The sequence below is a fragment of the Trachurus trachurus genome (assembly GCF_905171665.1).
Source record: "Trachurus trachurus genome assembly, chromosome: 5".
NCBI lineage: Eukaryota > Metazoa > Chordata > Actinopteri > Carangiformes > Carangidae > Trachurus > Trachurus trachurus.
Genome location: NC_139896.1, coordinates 23,677,792 through 23,693,670, shown reverse-complemented (window position 1 = coordinate 23,693,670; position 15,879 = coordinate 23,677,792). Strand labels below are relative to the sequence as shown.

General features: G+C 45.2%; 1 protein-coding gene across 1 annotated transcript; it reads right to left on the bottom strand.

Moving 5' to 3' along the window:
- Positions 1-692: 692 nt before the first annotated feature.
- Positions 693-15,555, bottom strand: ralgapb (Ral GTPase activating protein non-catalytic subunit beta; the record flags this gene model as incomplete). The annotated part of the gene is made up of 32 exons (XM_083972136.1): positions 15,540-15,555; positions 14,912-15,096; positions 14,421-14,629; positions 14,135-14,301; positions 13,743-13,920; positions 12,945-13,076; positions 12,712-12,848; positions 12,243-12,293; positions 11,356-11,403; positions 11,124-11,266; positions 10,859-11,030; positions 10,609-10,738; positions 10,354-10,521; positions 8,290-8,404; positions 8,053-8,188; positions 7,907-7,965; positions 7,508-7,616; positions 7,244-7,377; positions 6,979-7,161; positions 6,304-6,452; positions 6,023-6,192; positions 5,786-5,889; positions 5,531-5,686; positions 5,233-5,418; positions 4,988-5,146; positions 4,794-4,908; positions 4,587-4,703; positions 3,549-3,649; positions 3,319-3,421; positions 3,150-3,174; positions 2,924-3,063; positions 693-865 (listed from the first exon to the last, which is right to left on the bottom strand). The coding sequence occupies exons 2-32, from the start codon at positions 15,065-15,067 to the stop codon at positions 693-695; spliced, it is 4,125 nt and encodes a 1,374-aa protein (XP_083828262.1). The 5' UTR covers positions 15,068-15,096; positions 15,540-15,555.
- Between the last annotated feature and the right edge of the window lie 324 nt (positions 15,556-15,879).

Below are 15,879 nucleotides of genomic sequence, written 5' to 3'. Positions count from 1 at the left end.
TGGGGTGGTAACCTAGGCAACCGGAGGAGGGACAGGTGGAGTTAAACAAAACAAGATGGGGGGGGGGGGGGGGGGGGGCAGGAGGAGATGGTTAAAGGCAGAGGAGAAATTAAAGGGTTAAGGATGCAGGAGAGCGAGAGTAGGAGGTAAAGAAGGAGAAATGGTGGACCAGAAGAGAGGAGTAGGGATGAGAAGTGAAGGAAATCAAGGAGAAGAAGAGAATGAGGGAGTAGCAGGAGGGTGTGAAGGGGGAGAGGGGAAGGTGGAGAAATGAAGGAGCAGAACAAAGAGGAGGAAGAGAGTTAAAGGAGGAGGTGGAAAAGTCCAATAGAATGTAGAGGAGAAAGCAAAGAAGAGGAGGAGGAGGAGGTGGAGAAGAAAAGCAGGAGGCAGTGCTTGTAGAAGAAGAAGAGGAGGAGGTAGTGTTTTGTTTGTGGAGTCCAGTTAAGCGGTTACATCGCTCACCAGTGGACCAATCAGCAGGTGAAGTGAGGTTTTTACATGTCACACAGAAACACAGCGGTTTAACACACACACACCATTTATTAGTCACACAGATGACATCATCACTCAGTAACACGTGTCATCAGTAAACCGCTAAGCTCCTATTCAAAAAACTACAGTAATAACTGATTCTGATTGGCTGATTTACAACTTCACACTGCACGGCTGTGTCAGGGATCGGGTGGAGGTCAGAGGTCACGAAACAGGGCAGAGTAGAAGGCGGGCTCTGAGCAGCGGCTGCGGTAGCGATGGATGATGTCATTGATCATGTGCTTCCTCCTGATGTGCGGCGGAGGGGCAGAGTCACTCTCCAGCCGCCGTCGATGGCAACAGTTGATCACCATCTCTCTGACCAGGATACCTTGAGACAGACAGAAGATCCTTATTAATATTAGATTAATTAACAGGATCCTTTTCACATTGAAGACAAACTGGATAAATCTACAGACGATATCACAGACTGCTTTTAGTTTTCAAACAGTAACAAACACGGCTCAGGCCCAGGCGCCCCGAATGAATGTAATGCTGCAGTAGAAAGTGAGTGTTGGAGATGTGACTGTCAGGAGACAACGCACCTGGAAAGAGCCTGAGCTAACATCAACAATGGGATGTTCAATAACATTACATTTGAACTTTAATTAATTCAAACCAACTCGGCTGACGAGGCAGCGGCACAACCTGATGTATTATTAGCACCTCACAGCAACCAGACACTGGCTCAGCTGAACCTAATGTGCTGGGAGCCTCAGTGTCAGAGTATCAGTGGTGGTGCAGGGAACATCCAAACGTTTAGATACGTCACAGCAGCAGGTCTGCTCTCATAATGATTAAAGGCAAAAAACAAGTAATGAGGTGGTGGGACATGAAACTTTCTGGAGAAGAAGTTGGCTCCAGGGAAAAGTAGGATTCAAATCGCTGTGTTGCAAGTCAAGGATAAAATTGATTTATTTACAATTTGAGTAGGAGTACACAACCAAAGATTAAATATTTAGTTTATACTGAACTCAACCCACCATGTTTGCTTGTTTTGTTAAATATTTAGTATCAAACTGAGTGAATATATATAAGAAATTCATCCATCTATTAGCTATACCAGTCATCGTGCTGGGTTGCAGGGGAAACAGGTCAGGCCATCAGTCTATCACAGGGCCAACACGTAACGACAAACAACCTCACACATTCATATTCACACCTACAGGCAGGCTAATTAAGCTAACAACAATAAATGATAATATAATAATAGTACATAAAATACTATATATATACATTATATAAATAAATAAGTCATTACAATTAAATTACTGGCCTTGATGTCATAAGGAAGTGTCAGACTCGGTTAGGAGACGAACACTGACCAGACACCAGCTGTGTAGCATGAAGCATGTTTTTCCCTGCAGCGATGAATGGCTTGGTTGAGGCTGCATTAAACAGCATGAGGTAAATGAGTTATGAGGGGACTGGTATGTGCTACAGCTGTGACTTCTGTATTATATCAGACAGCATCACATTAAAGAGAGAGGTCCAAGAGCTGAGCAGGATAGACTGATTGTTTCCCTGATACAGTAGTAATATTACTGCTACGCGCTGATGATCATCAGGTCTCAGTGGTGTTTATGTGAGGCTTCACAGAGACAGGAAGGTTGCACAGATACGTATATAGAGATAAAAAAAAACAACGCGCTCGGGTTGAGCGTCCCCCTCTGTCCACCTAGAGGTGGGGATAGGGATAAAAATCCTTTTACAAAGGGAAGGGGATGAATGTGGTAGTAATCATCTCTTCAAAATGTTGTTTGTAAACATGCTTAATTGTATTAAATGCTTGTGATATTAAAAAATGGTAAAAAATAATAATAATAATAATAAAAATAGAAATAAAAAAAGATTTTAAAAAAAACAACAACAACCTCACATCAAAATATATGTGAGATTACTAAGAGATGAATATTAATTAAAATATAGGCAGGGGTTGATGTGCCTTGATAATGTTTTGGGAGCTCTGTGGAGCCACGTTTTTCTCTTTTTTTCTTTTTTGTTGTGGGATAACTGTGTTATATTTCTTGACTGTGTTCAGCAATGTTTGTCCCGTGTGTGTTTTTTTCTCTTTTTTTCTGCTCTCTCATCACTGCAGCTGCTGTCAGTGATTGCTGATAAAAAAAAAAAACACCTGTGTATGTGGGTTTGCAATGGTTTACCTGTTATTACATGCTGAAGAAGGGTTTTCCCCGAAATGTTTGTGTCATAATAAAATACTTGAATTTTGAGTGCAGTCCTGTACGGTTGGTACATTTTCTATATACGCAGATATACTGTATAATCAGACAGAGAGACAGGTAGACCGAGATGAACAGAGACAGCTGGTGAAAGAGAGCCAGATGAAAGACAGAAAGACAGGTGGTGATGGACAGACAGACAGACTTACCCAGTGACCTCTTGCTGACCACACTCCCGCTGACCAGTGGACCAACTGGACTGAACTTGCTGGAGGTGTTCTCGTGGAAACGGATGCGGTAGAGTCCAGTTTTCAGCGGATGTATAAAGATGAGCTGGACGTCCGAGACACTGTGAGACAGGTTGGTGGACAGACATCATCAGGTTGGTAAAGAATCAGTGAGTGTCAGAGGGAGGACGTGTCCGTGTGTCTGTACCTCATCAGTTTCCCCATCTTCGTTGCTGACAGTAGATCGGACAGAGGAAAACTCTCTGAAACACAGACTCACTGGTCAGAGGGATATCACTCCTCCATCTCTACTGATGGTAAGTTACAGTTACTTAGTTAGTTACTCTCTGAAATGCATTAGTAATGGAGTTATTTACCAATGTCATCAAAGTGCTCGACCCAAACTATCAGCAGTTTAGATTCAGAGCCAATGAATGACAACACAGAAGGAAAAGACTTCCTGTCTTCAACTGGAGAAGTCTGGACAGACAGATGAGAGAAGGACAGGTCAAAGAGAGATGGGACTTTGATAGACATACAGTTCAGAGAGAGACAGACAAGTCAATGATAACCAAGTGAAAAGGGCTTTTATTTTGAAGGTACGCACTGTGGATTGGTGGGTGGAGTCTTGGCCAAGCTCAGAGTGGTGTCTGTGGTATGACGACTCAGTTGGAGACTCCGCCGCCTTTGGGCTCTTCAACCCAACAACTACTTTGAACAAAAAAAGGGATTAGAGTTAAAAGGATATTCCAGTTTTTTTTGAAGTTTTTTTTATTTTATTTAACCTTTATTTAACCAGGCGAAATCAATTAAGAACATGTTCTTATTTACAATGATGGCCTGACAAGAGGCATAAGCTTCTTGAGGGGGGGGGGGGGGGGGCTGTGAGGGAGAAAAGATAGGTTAAAAGACAATAGCAAATATACACAACAATACAAACATTCAGCAGAAACAAGGCATAAAAGTTAATAACAAGGATATTCAAGCATAGAAGACAAGATTATTACAAGCATAAAAGAGAGTAAATGTCTGTTACAGATATTACAGGATTCATTAGAGAGCAGTGTGTCACAGAAAGTGGCCTAGGCCAACGGCGGTAGGTATGGGCGTTCAACAAGCAGAAACTGAAGAAAAGGGTTAGATAGTTGAGTAGTTAAATAGTAGGGGGTTGTATGAGGTAAAAATGGCCACTAAGTTTAATATCTGTAGTAGAAAGCCCCCCCCCCACCCCCCACTGAAAAAAAGCAGCGCATTACGATACACAGGCAGTCCATTGTTGTGAATGAGGGACAATTCATTAGCGTATTTACGCTGCTCACGAGAAGTCTCGTTTCAATATCATACACCAGTTCAAGAGTAAGTTATAAAGTAAATATTTACAGTGCATCAGCTGGTCGGAAAAAAGTTAGTTTATCTGGAATTAACCAACTGACTCACTATTCCTCCATGCAGGTAGGCTTTGCGACGCGCTGTATCAATTCACCTGAAACGCTAAAAAACAGAACTATCTCTTTAAGTAGGCCTATTAAGTGGAAGGAAATACAAGCTAATAAAACTCCCTTCTCCTTATATGGTCATGAAGGAAACTGACCATGTTAGTCACTAGAGACTATATTTTCTGATTATGACATCATCAGACACTGACTGTGGGTCGATGATGGGACGATGAAGGTGAGCTCCGTCAGAGCGTCCGCGAACCTCAGGACGAACCTCTCCCCATCGAACACGCCCCCTCCACTGTCACCCAGCACAGCAGGGAATTCTGGGAGTCAGAAAACAATCAGTCGGAACAGAGTGACCTCTGATGACCTCAGACATCAAGTGGACCAATCAGAGCGCTCACTTGTCCTACTGCTGTCAGTGCTGCTCCCCCGTCGTGGTTCCACCTCCACTGGCCAACCAAGAGAAGACAGGAAGTCCAGGAAGTAAGACGGGACGTTACACCTGGACTCAACGTTCCTTAACATCTGCAGAGACACAGACAGACAGGTGAGTATAACTTCAGCAGCAGCTGATGTACAGGTGGGACAGACAGGTGTGTGTGACCTCAGCAACTGTCCTCTGTCCAGCTTTCATGTAGAAGACGAAGGCAGAGTCACAGTTTCTGAACGGCATCTGATCCAAACGTCTCAAGTCCTTCGGGAATCCTGGAAGAGACGGATCCAGAGACACCAGCTGAGGAGGGACGCCACCGGTACCTCGATCCTACGGACAGGTGAGGTGGGGACAGGTGAGACAACACAGGTCTAAATACATCAGTAGACTTCTGAATTGAGCTCTGTCCTCTGTACCTTCAGCGTCTCAGGTGTCAGCAAACCCAGGTTGGACAGGAAGAGTCTTGCCGTCTGAAAGCTGGTGACCGGAGGCGGCGGCTTGCAGGTCGTCATGACAACTGAATGACGACTTGCCTGTAGCATTTCCTCAACCTGGCGCTGCCTCTTACATGCCGCTCGCAGACGCTCCAGCTGCTGCTGCACCTGAGAGAGGAGGAGTTTAGGAGGAGGACTGGTACCTGAGGAACGCCACAGTAGATCCAGACAAGTAAAGACCTAAATATCATCAACTTCTTAACGTAGTTGAAGTTCCTACCCCCTCGCTAATGGACTCATGCAGCGCTGGTATACTCAGCTCTGCTTTGGGTGAAGGAACTCTGTCGCTGTTTTCAGGAACAAGCTGCTGTTTGATGGCACATCGTACGGCTGAATCCTCCTGGACCACACCAGCGTGTTCTGGGATCAGAGTTTTCTGCGTTAAAGGAACAGGCGAACATGATAAAACACTGATCTGGAGCCTGTTTGCGTGTCACTTTATTGTTATTACCACTTGTGTTGTAAATGTGTTTACCTGTGTAGGTGTTTTTCCCTCTCTGGGCTCCAGGTTGAGCTGTAGAGTCCAGCTGTGCCGCCCTGATGGACCTCTGATCAGCATTGTGAGCGATGGGCATGATGCTGCACATACCAATATGTTAAAGCATTATCAATGAAGCAACTCACTTTCAATTCAGTTATTAATAATTACACTGCATGTCATGGTTTTGGGGTTTTGTGTTGCGGCTCCTTCAGGGTCAGTGACAGGACTCACCCTGCTCAGTTCCTGGTGGTCGCTCCAGCATGGCCAGTATCACTGAGCTGTCCACCACAAAGTACCTGAACTTCCTTACACTGCTGTCACTCAAACTAGGACAGCCAATCAGAGCATCCTCATCCAGCAACCCACCAACGAACGGCAATCCTCCCGATACCTGCATCACACTAATAAAAAAACAAAAACAGCTTTTGTTTATTTTGCACTTTAATTTTCCAAGTCCAAGAGAACAGCGGAAACAGCAAGGTGACGTTTCAGGGTGTGTTTGTTTTGCTCACCAGCTCAATGTGGCCTCGGCTGCCTCCTTGACCCGCAGAGAGGCGGGGTTCAGCTCCTTCTCCTCTTTGCTCTTCACTTCCTCTTCCTGTCTGGACTTACTGCCTGAAATCCCCAGTTCCACAATCTCCAGAACCTCCAACAAACACTCCTGAAACACATAACACAACTATATAGCCTACTGCACACAACTAATACACGTGAACATATAAACACACACACATGGAGCGGGGTCCACAGTGGAGCCACGTTGCCACGTTGCCTCCTATTCACTTTGAATTAGGAAGTGGTCTGAGACTCTTGGACCTAGTTTTATATATATGTTGGTCAGTTACCTTTTGATCAGTTACTGACTGTGTGTTGGTCATTTACCTGATGGTCAGTTACCTGGCGGTTAATTACCTGTAGGTCAACTGCATGAGTTAGAGTTAGTTACATGTCGGTCACTTCTCTGTTGTTTAGGGGTACATTTGTGTCTTTATTATTCAATCAAAGAAAAAAAAGTCTTTCTTTTGATTGAAAAGGGTTTTTTTTGATTGAAGTGAAGTTTGTTTTGATTGAAAATATATTTTTTGTTGAATTGAATAATAAAGACACAAATGCACCTCCATAAGTTAAGTTTAGTTACCTGTGTGTAGATCAGTTACCTGTTGGTCAGTGACTCGTCAGTCAGTTACCTGTTGGTCCAACATGGCAGGGTGCTGAGTGAACCAGATGTTCAGACAGTGGAAGGCAGCGACGATGATGGAGTGAAGATCTCTGGAGTGAAGGGGAGGAGGACGACTGCACTGAAACACGATGTAAGTACAGACAGAACTGACCGCTCGCCTCCTCTCCAGCTCCTCCACCCTCACCTCAACCTGCAGGACCACACCACAGAGTTACAGGTCGAACAACGTCAGTTCCGGTGTGTGCGTGATGTGTGTGTGAGTGTGTGTCCACCTTTGCCAGTCCTCCCAGTACTTCTAGTGCAGAAAGACAAACTGCTGAGTCGTTCCTCCACTGAGACGTCAGACGCTGAGTCAGCAAACGCACAAACTGGACCCACAGAACCCCTGCTGCGTCTGATTGGACAGCTGGTTGTCATGGACACACACACACACACAGAAAAAACACATGGTCACTGTCAGATATCCACAACACACTGGGTCAATATTACAAATCATTACAGTGCAACAAATCAGAAACCAGATGATGATCATTAACCAGTGGTTCCTCTGGTTCGTCTGTTTCCACTGGTCCCACTAGTTCCCCCGGGTCCGGGTCCCGCCGCCCATCTGGTTCTACTGGCTCCACCATGCTGGGACTGATTTTCCTAGAAAACCCAGAATTACAACACTTAAAATAAACAAAAAAAAAGTGTGATCAATGTGCGATTCATCGTGATTAACTATGGAGACTCATGTGATTAATCACCATTCAATTTCTTAATCAACTGACTACTACTACACTACTTTTTACAATTTTTTTTATTTATTTACTTTTTTACTGTAGGTCTGTTATCTTTATTATGTTTTATATTTTTTGTTGTGTAAAGCACTTAAAAAGCTGTCTAGAAGTCAGGAGTAGACGTCAGTAGACATCAGTGGATGTCAGTAGATTCACCTGAGTTTGTCCTGCAGCTTGCACCAGAGCCAGGTCCTGAACCAGGTTCAACATGGCGGCTGCATCAGTTCAACAGAGACCAGTCAGAGCTGTGTTTAATGTTTCACTGTGTCGAATTATAAACAGAACCAGGATCTGCGACTGACCCAGGATCACCTGCGTGTTGGAGGCGTTCGTCTCCGTCTGCAGAGCGCCAATGAGAACGCTGATGAGGCGGGGCTTCAGGGACAGGAAGCTACCTGCTGTGACTTCAATACCGGTGATATGCTTGTCCAGCAGCACCTGCGCACACGCACACAAAGGTGAACGTCAGTGTCACTGGTTATAACTGGATGTCATGTCTGCTCAGGTGTAGGTGTTTAACCCGGTGTGTGGGAGGTTACCTCGGATTGGATGGATCCAAACTGCAGAGAGAGGGGCAGCAGGGACAGAAGGATGAGGATGGAGGCTCGTCTCAAATCCACCGGACTCACAAAACTCTTAAACCTCAGCAGCTCTCTGGGCGAGAGAGAATGAGAGAGAGAGAGTTACCTGCAGTCACACATGTCTGAATCAGTAGAGTAAGTTGTAGGTATCTGTAGGTGTAAGTAATGACCAGGGTTGGGAGTATCGCATTACTAAATAAGTAAGTAACTGAGTAACAAATTACTAATTCTACCACTTTTTTCAATGATGAGTTGTGTAACTTTTTCAAATTTAACAACACAATTAACTATTATTGAATGAAATCATTACTTGTTAATTTATGTGAAAATAGCAACAACTTTAAATGATTATTGTATGATCATTTATCTCCTGACTTACAGTAATGGACGTGGTCACAGCATGAGCCCAAGCCCACACAATGGTAGATCATTTAGGGTTGAATTAAAGCAGAAGTAAGCGGAATATTTGTGTTAATATAAGTCTTAAATAGTTATATCTTCCGACGGAAATCACTTACATAGAGTGTTTGGTCTGAAACACGGGTCTGTCAGTCACTCTGCTCTGCTATAAGCCGAGGAGAAAACTTTCCTTGTATCCTACAATCTTTATCCAATGAGGAGAGAGAACAGCATGAAGGGCTGTGTGTGCAGCCAAGGGATGCGCGTGAATGTGGTGACGTAGGGACGAGGGCGGGGACTGCTAACTCCATCGGCTGACAAGAAGTTAGCCAAAACGACCAGATCGCTTACTTCTGCTTTAACTGTCATGCAAATACATTAAAGCCTGTTTTGAAGACCTGTTGAGAGACATCTATCAGAAGTTTCAAAACCTATCTATTGTGTTTTATTCTCCCACTGATACTGATGGATGATGATAGACCTTTGGCTGGTTAGGTGTCTTGTACCACACTGAGCCACAGGAACACCGAAATAAAAGCCACGTTGACATTAATAAGTGAACAAAGGAAGGGGGAAAAAGTAGTGCAAAAGTCAGTTTCCCTTGTAACTAACATTGAGAGAAGTAACGAGTAAGTAAATAAACCTAATTACAAACTGTCAGATATTTGCCCAGCACTGGGAGTGACTCACACACACGGTTTGTGGTTGTTCTGACTCAGCTCTCAGAAAGAGCTGATCCTCATTTTGCTGGATCACAAACAGCAGCTCCCACAGCTCAGGTGGGTGGTTACCTGTGAACTACACATCAGTGTGGGTCATAATATCTGTGGATGAATAGTGGTTTGTGTGTGTGTGTGTGTGTGTGTGTGTGTGTGTGTGTGTGTGTGTGTGTGTGTGTGTGTGTGTGTGTGTGTGTGTGTGTGTGTGTGTGTGTGTGTGTGTGTGTGTGTGTGTGCGCGCAGCAGGAAACTCCTCTGTTTGACAGAGGAAGTGAAAATGTGCCTCAAGGGAATCCTGGAAGTGAAAGTAGTTATCTCAGCTCATGTGTGTGTGTGTGTGTGTGTGTGTGACTGCTTTCAGCATGTCACAGTGTCAGTCCTATACACTCTGTACACTTTGTACAAGTCATTTGCACCTATTCACACACACACACACACTCAAACTTTTTCAAGCCAGAAACAAGTCTGCATTAGTCTGTTGAGGCAGGAAATTAAAAAATATGTTTTTTCTGGAAATAAGGAAGAGAATGGGTCGTGGTGTTTCATTTAGAACCATTGATTCCATGATAGATAAAAAATAAAGGACATGATGTTCAGCATGTCAGGGAGGGCTTCAGCATCAGGATGTAGATGTGGTCACACAGGCGGTTCCTGGTTCTGCTGGTGGAGGAGAACCACAGAAAATTGCTGCTGCCTCGCTTCTGCAGCGCGTTAATGTCATGTGACATGGCGACGTTTCACAGCGCCAGTCTAACGGTCCAACACACCTATTGTCACCGTCCCCTGTCCCCAGCAAAGACTCACTGAGCCTCATCGAGCTTCATCAGATTGTAATGAGAAGTAATGTTCTCAGTAGTAATGTTTGCAGTTGTGGTACTTCACGCATTCACAGTAGTACTTGTACCTGTCGAGTAGCACGTTCTCCAGAGCTGGGATGAAGGAGGGGAGCAGCAGGTTGACTCCTCTCAGGTCGCAGCAGAACAGACAGGTGGAGTTTAACAGGACGGACGCCAGGACAGGGAGACACGCCCCCTCACACCCCTGGAGACCCTGCAGGAGAACCATGTAGAACCTGAGGGAGGAGACGAGGAGAACCACAATCACAACATCATCCATGTAGCTGGAGACCTGCACAGGTTAGCAGATACTACGTATGTACCTGGACAGGTAGACAGGCAGGATGTCCTCCGCTGACTTCTTACAGGTGACGATCCTGCAGAGCGTCCCGCAGGCCTCGGCTCGACCCGCCGCCCACCGCTCTGACATCACAGTGACATCACTGTGACCAGCTGCAGGAGACACAGATCTTATCATGCGGACACCTGCAGTATTCCCGTAGTACAGTGTGCAGCATGTGTATTACTGCAGTAGTACTGTAGTAGTGCAGACAGAGTATTGACCGGACTAACCGGGGTCTCGGTTGATCAGAGCGGCATCGAACAACCAGGAGCCAAACAGGTGCAGGATGGCATCCACGTTGCACCTGAGTGGGGAGGGCGGGGGTCTGGGACTGGAGCATAGAGAGGAAGGGAAGGAGGGAGGATGGGGAGAGGACTTGCAGTGCTGGGGGGAGGAGAACATCTGAGAGGAGAGAGGAAGGAGACCCACAGGTCAGAGGAGGGATCAAACGTACCGAGACAAGACAGAAGATAGGCGTACAGATATCAGACCAACATTTCTGCCAGTTGACTTGGAAACTTGTGCAGGTTTTAGTCGTCTGTGCATTGGGGGAGACGTGGTGGAGGGAGGGGCACTGGGCAGACTCAGGATGTTGACTGGGGTGGGCGGAGCACTGCCAGAACGAGGCCGGGAGAAACCTGAGGAGATCACGCAACATGAGGACCACTGTTCTGAGACTACAGATCCAAATCCACCAGTCAAGTCAGGGCTGGGGGGCGGGGCCTACCGTAGGCAGGGAGGCGGTCTCTGAAGGGGCTCTTAGTCACAGCAACACCTGGGGGGGACAAGGTAAAAAACAAACGTCCAGGTAAGATTAAAGGTTCGATTTTAATTAATGTGGTCAATAAAATTATCTTTAATCAATCGAGTTGACCTCTACTTTGATTGGTTTATTGATTAGATTGACATGATCAGTCAGGTTAATCTCATTTACCAAGAGACGGTATCCGGTCTCTGAAATTGATCCTTGATGTCATCCCTGGAGAAACACATCAACTGAATCATATTAGTGTAAAGTTATCATGTGTTTATCAGTGTATGCACTAAATGCACTTTTTTTCCTGCTAGGCTCCTCTGGACATTAATATAATGTAATATAATAATGTAATATGCACTTTTTGTACTAGTTCTGCATCAGTATTAAGCTGCTTTAATCGATAACTCGCCACAAAAACCACTGTCCGATTTCAACCAAACCTTCTGCGTTGGACTCCACTCGGTCCCCCCAGATTATATATTGGAGTTTGGAGAAATTTGAATTTTGGACCAAAATGCCCATTTTCGACACCCCCGGGGGTTAGAAGTTTTGAAAATCGCCTGTTTAGTTTTTGGTCACTGGTCCGGTTTCAACCAAACCTTCTGCGTTGGACTCCACTTGTTATTTATAACTGTGTTATTATGACAATGACAATAAAGTATTTAAGTCTAAGTACATAGACAACAAGTGTAAACAAGTGTGTAAGTAATGTGTGTATACCAGTATAAGTAATGTGTGTATACCATTGTGTAGGTACTGGGTAGTGCATGAAATGCTTGTATACCATTGGGTAATGAGTGTATGATATGTGTATATATTCATACATAGTAGTATAAATGTGTAGTATGTGTGTATACCAGTGTTTGGCAGCAGCAGCTCTGTTGTTTCTTTGTTGACCACCGTCACCCCTGCAGACAAAAATGTACATTTACTACTCACACCAACTACTCAGCATTTTGTTCACATATTGGTCCAAACAACGAAAGTAAGATTCAGATTGTAATAAAATTATTCTTCACCTTCTCTTCACACTGCACTGTGAGTGGGAAAACCACAGAGCAGTGAAGCTGATTGTGATAGGACAGTATGAGAGACAGGGAATCATAATGTCAAGGACTATGCCTTCATGGGCTGTGCTCTTCAGGGTGAGCCACTGTGATTAAGGTATACATATCTTTAAACTGATGATTTGTGAAATGATAAACGGGAATGTCAGACTGTCATTAGTAGGTTAGTTTGTGGTCTCGGTTCAGGAAGGGTTCAGGTTTTAAATAGGTAGACATCTGGTCAGGGAAGGGTAGGGGTCCGAAGATGAGATTAGAGTACCCAGGAAGGCATCAACCAGTGTGCTGACTCCTCTCATGGCTCTGAAGAAGATACTTGGCTGCTGACTGTCCCCTCCTGCTCCTCCTCTTGACACCTCCTCCTGAGAAGAAGGAGCTGAACCAACAACGACCGGGTGACTGAGTGAAGGCAAAGAGTGAGTGTTAGCGCAAAACACCATGTCATGAAGTCAACTGCATTTTATAGACATTAAAACATGTTTCAGGATGTGCTACCTGAACAAGTGTAGGAACCTGAACCAGGTCTGAGGGACTCTGTCTTCGTCCAGGTCCGGAGGGATCAGAGCCGCGTCCTCGTCTGGGACTTTAAACTCAGGGAAAGAGGGGCCGAAGGTCAGCAGCAGCAACCTGTCACAACACAACCATGATGGCACAACAACAATGCAATGCATTAATGTACCACCATTAACGCACCATTAATGAAATTATGTTACATTAATACGCACCATTAATGTAAAATGATGACAATGACAATACAATACCATTACACAGCAGCAATACTACAACACAACAACACTGACTGAAGAATGTAATGGAACAACGTGAAAACAACAATTATTAAACATTAAAAACACAAAATCATCAGAACAACATAACAAAAACAACAACAAAATGCAACATTGCACAACAACATAATACCACAACACAACAATAACAACATAATATCCACATAACAACAATTCCACTAAAGCAACGCACTAACAATAATAACGCAATGGCAAGGCAAAACCACAACACAACGGATTAACAACATTAACACAACAAAACACCTAAATAAAACAGCACAACATAAGAAAACAAACAACACAACAACCTAAGGGAACTCATCACACCTCTGTTAACATGTATAACCTGTAACCTGCGTGTGTGTGTGTGTGTGTGTGTGTGTGTGTGTGTGTGTGTGTGTGTGTGTGTGTGTGTGTGTGTGTGTGTGTGTGTGTGTGCGTGTGTGTGCGTGTGTGTGTGTGTGTGTGTGGTCACTGAGACGATGATGACCTACAAACTGAGTCACACCTGGAGGTTAACGCTGCAACGACTCGGTTCCACTGTTCCACCACCACAGGCTGATGTCTCCAGCCGCTCAACATCTGTCTGCACATCTGCCACAGGGAGTGAGACGGGAAACAACGGGAGCAAGACAACAACCAGACCTCGAAGAGGATCGACATCGACAGGTCAGAGACACCAGCCGCTGAGAGACAGACAGGTGAGAGAGAGAGAGAGAGAGAGAGAGAGAGGTCACAAAAAGAAGAGAGGAATGGAGAGGTGAGAGAGAGAGATGAAAGACAAGTAAAAGACGGACACGTTCGAGAGAGAAAGGAGAGAAAGAGCCAGGAGAGAGATGGACAGGTGAGACACTCCACCTGCTGACTGACAGACACGAGTGAGTGCGGTCATTGTCTCACCTGCAGGAGTGGGCGGGGCCAGGATGGAGTGGTTGATGCGGAGCAGGAAGTGCAGCAGCGTCTCCCAGGTGTCTCTGGTCATCGTGGTGCTCTCTCTGGCCAACGACCGCACCGCAGACAACACCTGCTGACAGAGAGACAGGTAGACCGGACTCACCTGGTCTGACCTGCCGAGGGACTTCATTAGATCAGAGCACCTTCGGGTCCATCAAAGGTCACGATGAGGTCAGCAAAGGTCACCAGGTACTTTAAAGTGATGGAGTCAATAGGTCACAAGTCAGTCTACCTGGCCAGGAACAGACTGTACAGGTGTCGGAGAATCTTCTGGATGTACAGGTTGGGCTCTCGGTTGATCGGCGGTGGGATGGAGTTCTTTGGAGAAACCAGGGCCATCAGCCAGTCGGTGTAGACGTCGACACAGAGCTTGACCGTGACCGTGTCTCCGTCCAATGCAAGAGTCAAACCGTAACACAGCACCTCCATCGTCCACTTCACCTGGAGACACAAGCCAAGGTGACACCAGGTGCTGCTGTGATGTCATTGTCCAGTTTATTAGGAACACCTGTCTCTACGTGGAGCAGGCCTGTGATGACCCCTCGCCCCTTGTGAAAGACCACGATTTAAATATGACTGTTTAACTCTGTGAATGATTTTTAGACTCAAACGCTGATTACAGATCAACACCAGAGTGTGTGTTTAACTTTCCATACAGGTCACGTACCCATACACACACACACACACACACACACACACACACACACACACACACACACACACCTGTCTGTCTGTATGCAACTGGCTGTGGGCGTCAGGGTTTCCCAATGTGGCTCCCAAGGGCTTCACCACAGCAACTGCAATGTCTCTGCCCACAGAGGGCGGGAAACAACTGAGCACGCTCAGATGACCCCGCCCACTGGACAGTGATTGGTCCATGGCCTGCCAATCAAAGCTCACCTAGAGACCTTAGACAGAGAGAAGAAGTTAAATAAGTTAACTAGTAGTTTTTCACTTGATGGAAAAGCTTCACTTTATCTCTTAGGTTATTGTTGTGACAGATAAACAGTTACATTTCCCATAATGCACTTGGATGGAGTCTTTCAAACATGAGTTACTGAACATTAACAATGATTCAAACATCCTGTTGTGGAAAAGACAGATTCAATGTAAAATTAATATTAAAAAGGATATAAATACAGTTAACATGCAAAGTGCAGAACTGGAATAAATTAGATATTTCCCTCCTGACAGGTCGTTTATCAGTTTTTTTAAAAAAAGCAGAGAAAATCTAGATCTCACAAACTACCTAAGACACCAGTGCAGACGGCTGAGGATGCCTGACACCTGTTGTGACAATGTAAAAAAAACAACAACAAAAAAATGATTCAAATGGTGACAATGAACTCACCATCATCAGACACCTGTCCAGTCTGAAATGCCATAGCCTACCTGTGCAGGTGAGTCCAGGAGAATGAGCTGCAGCAGGTGAGTCGTTGAGCTAACGTGCCAACATTGCCAACTCAAACAGTGAAAGTGCAGTCACGTTGAAGGTCAAAAACACAAACCTCCTCCTGCCGCTGCCTTCAGGGTCAGCTGGGAAACTCTGCCTTCTCTCTGTGTCGGTTCAAGAACTGATTGAGTGCTCTGTTCCCTGAGCCGTGACTGGCAGGTGACATCACAGGACTGTGTACTGTGACACAGTTTGAGTTTACAGTCAACATGTAGACTGATGCAGCATCAACATGCAG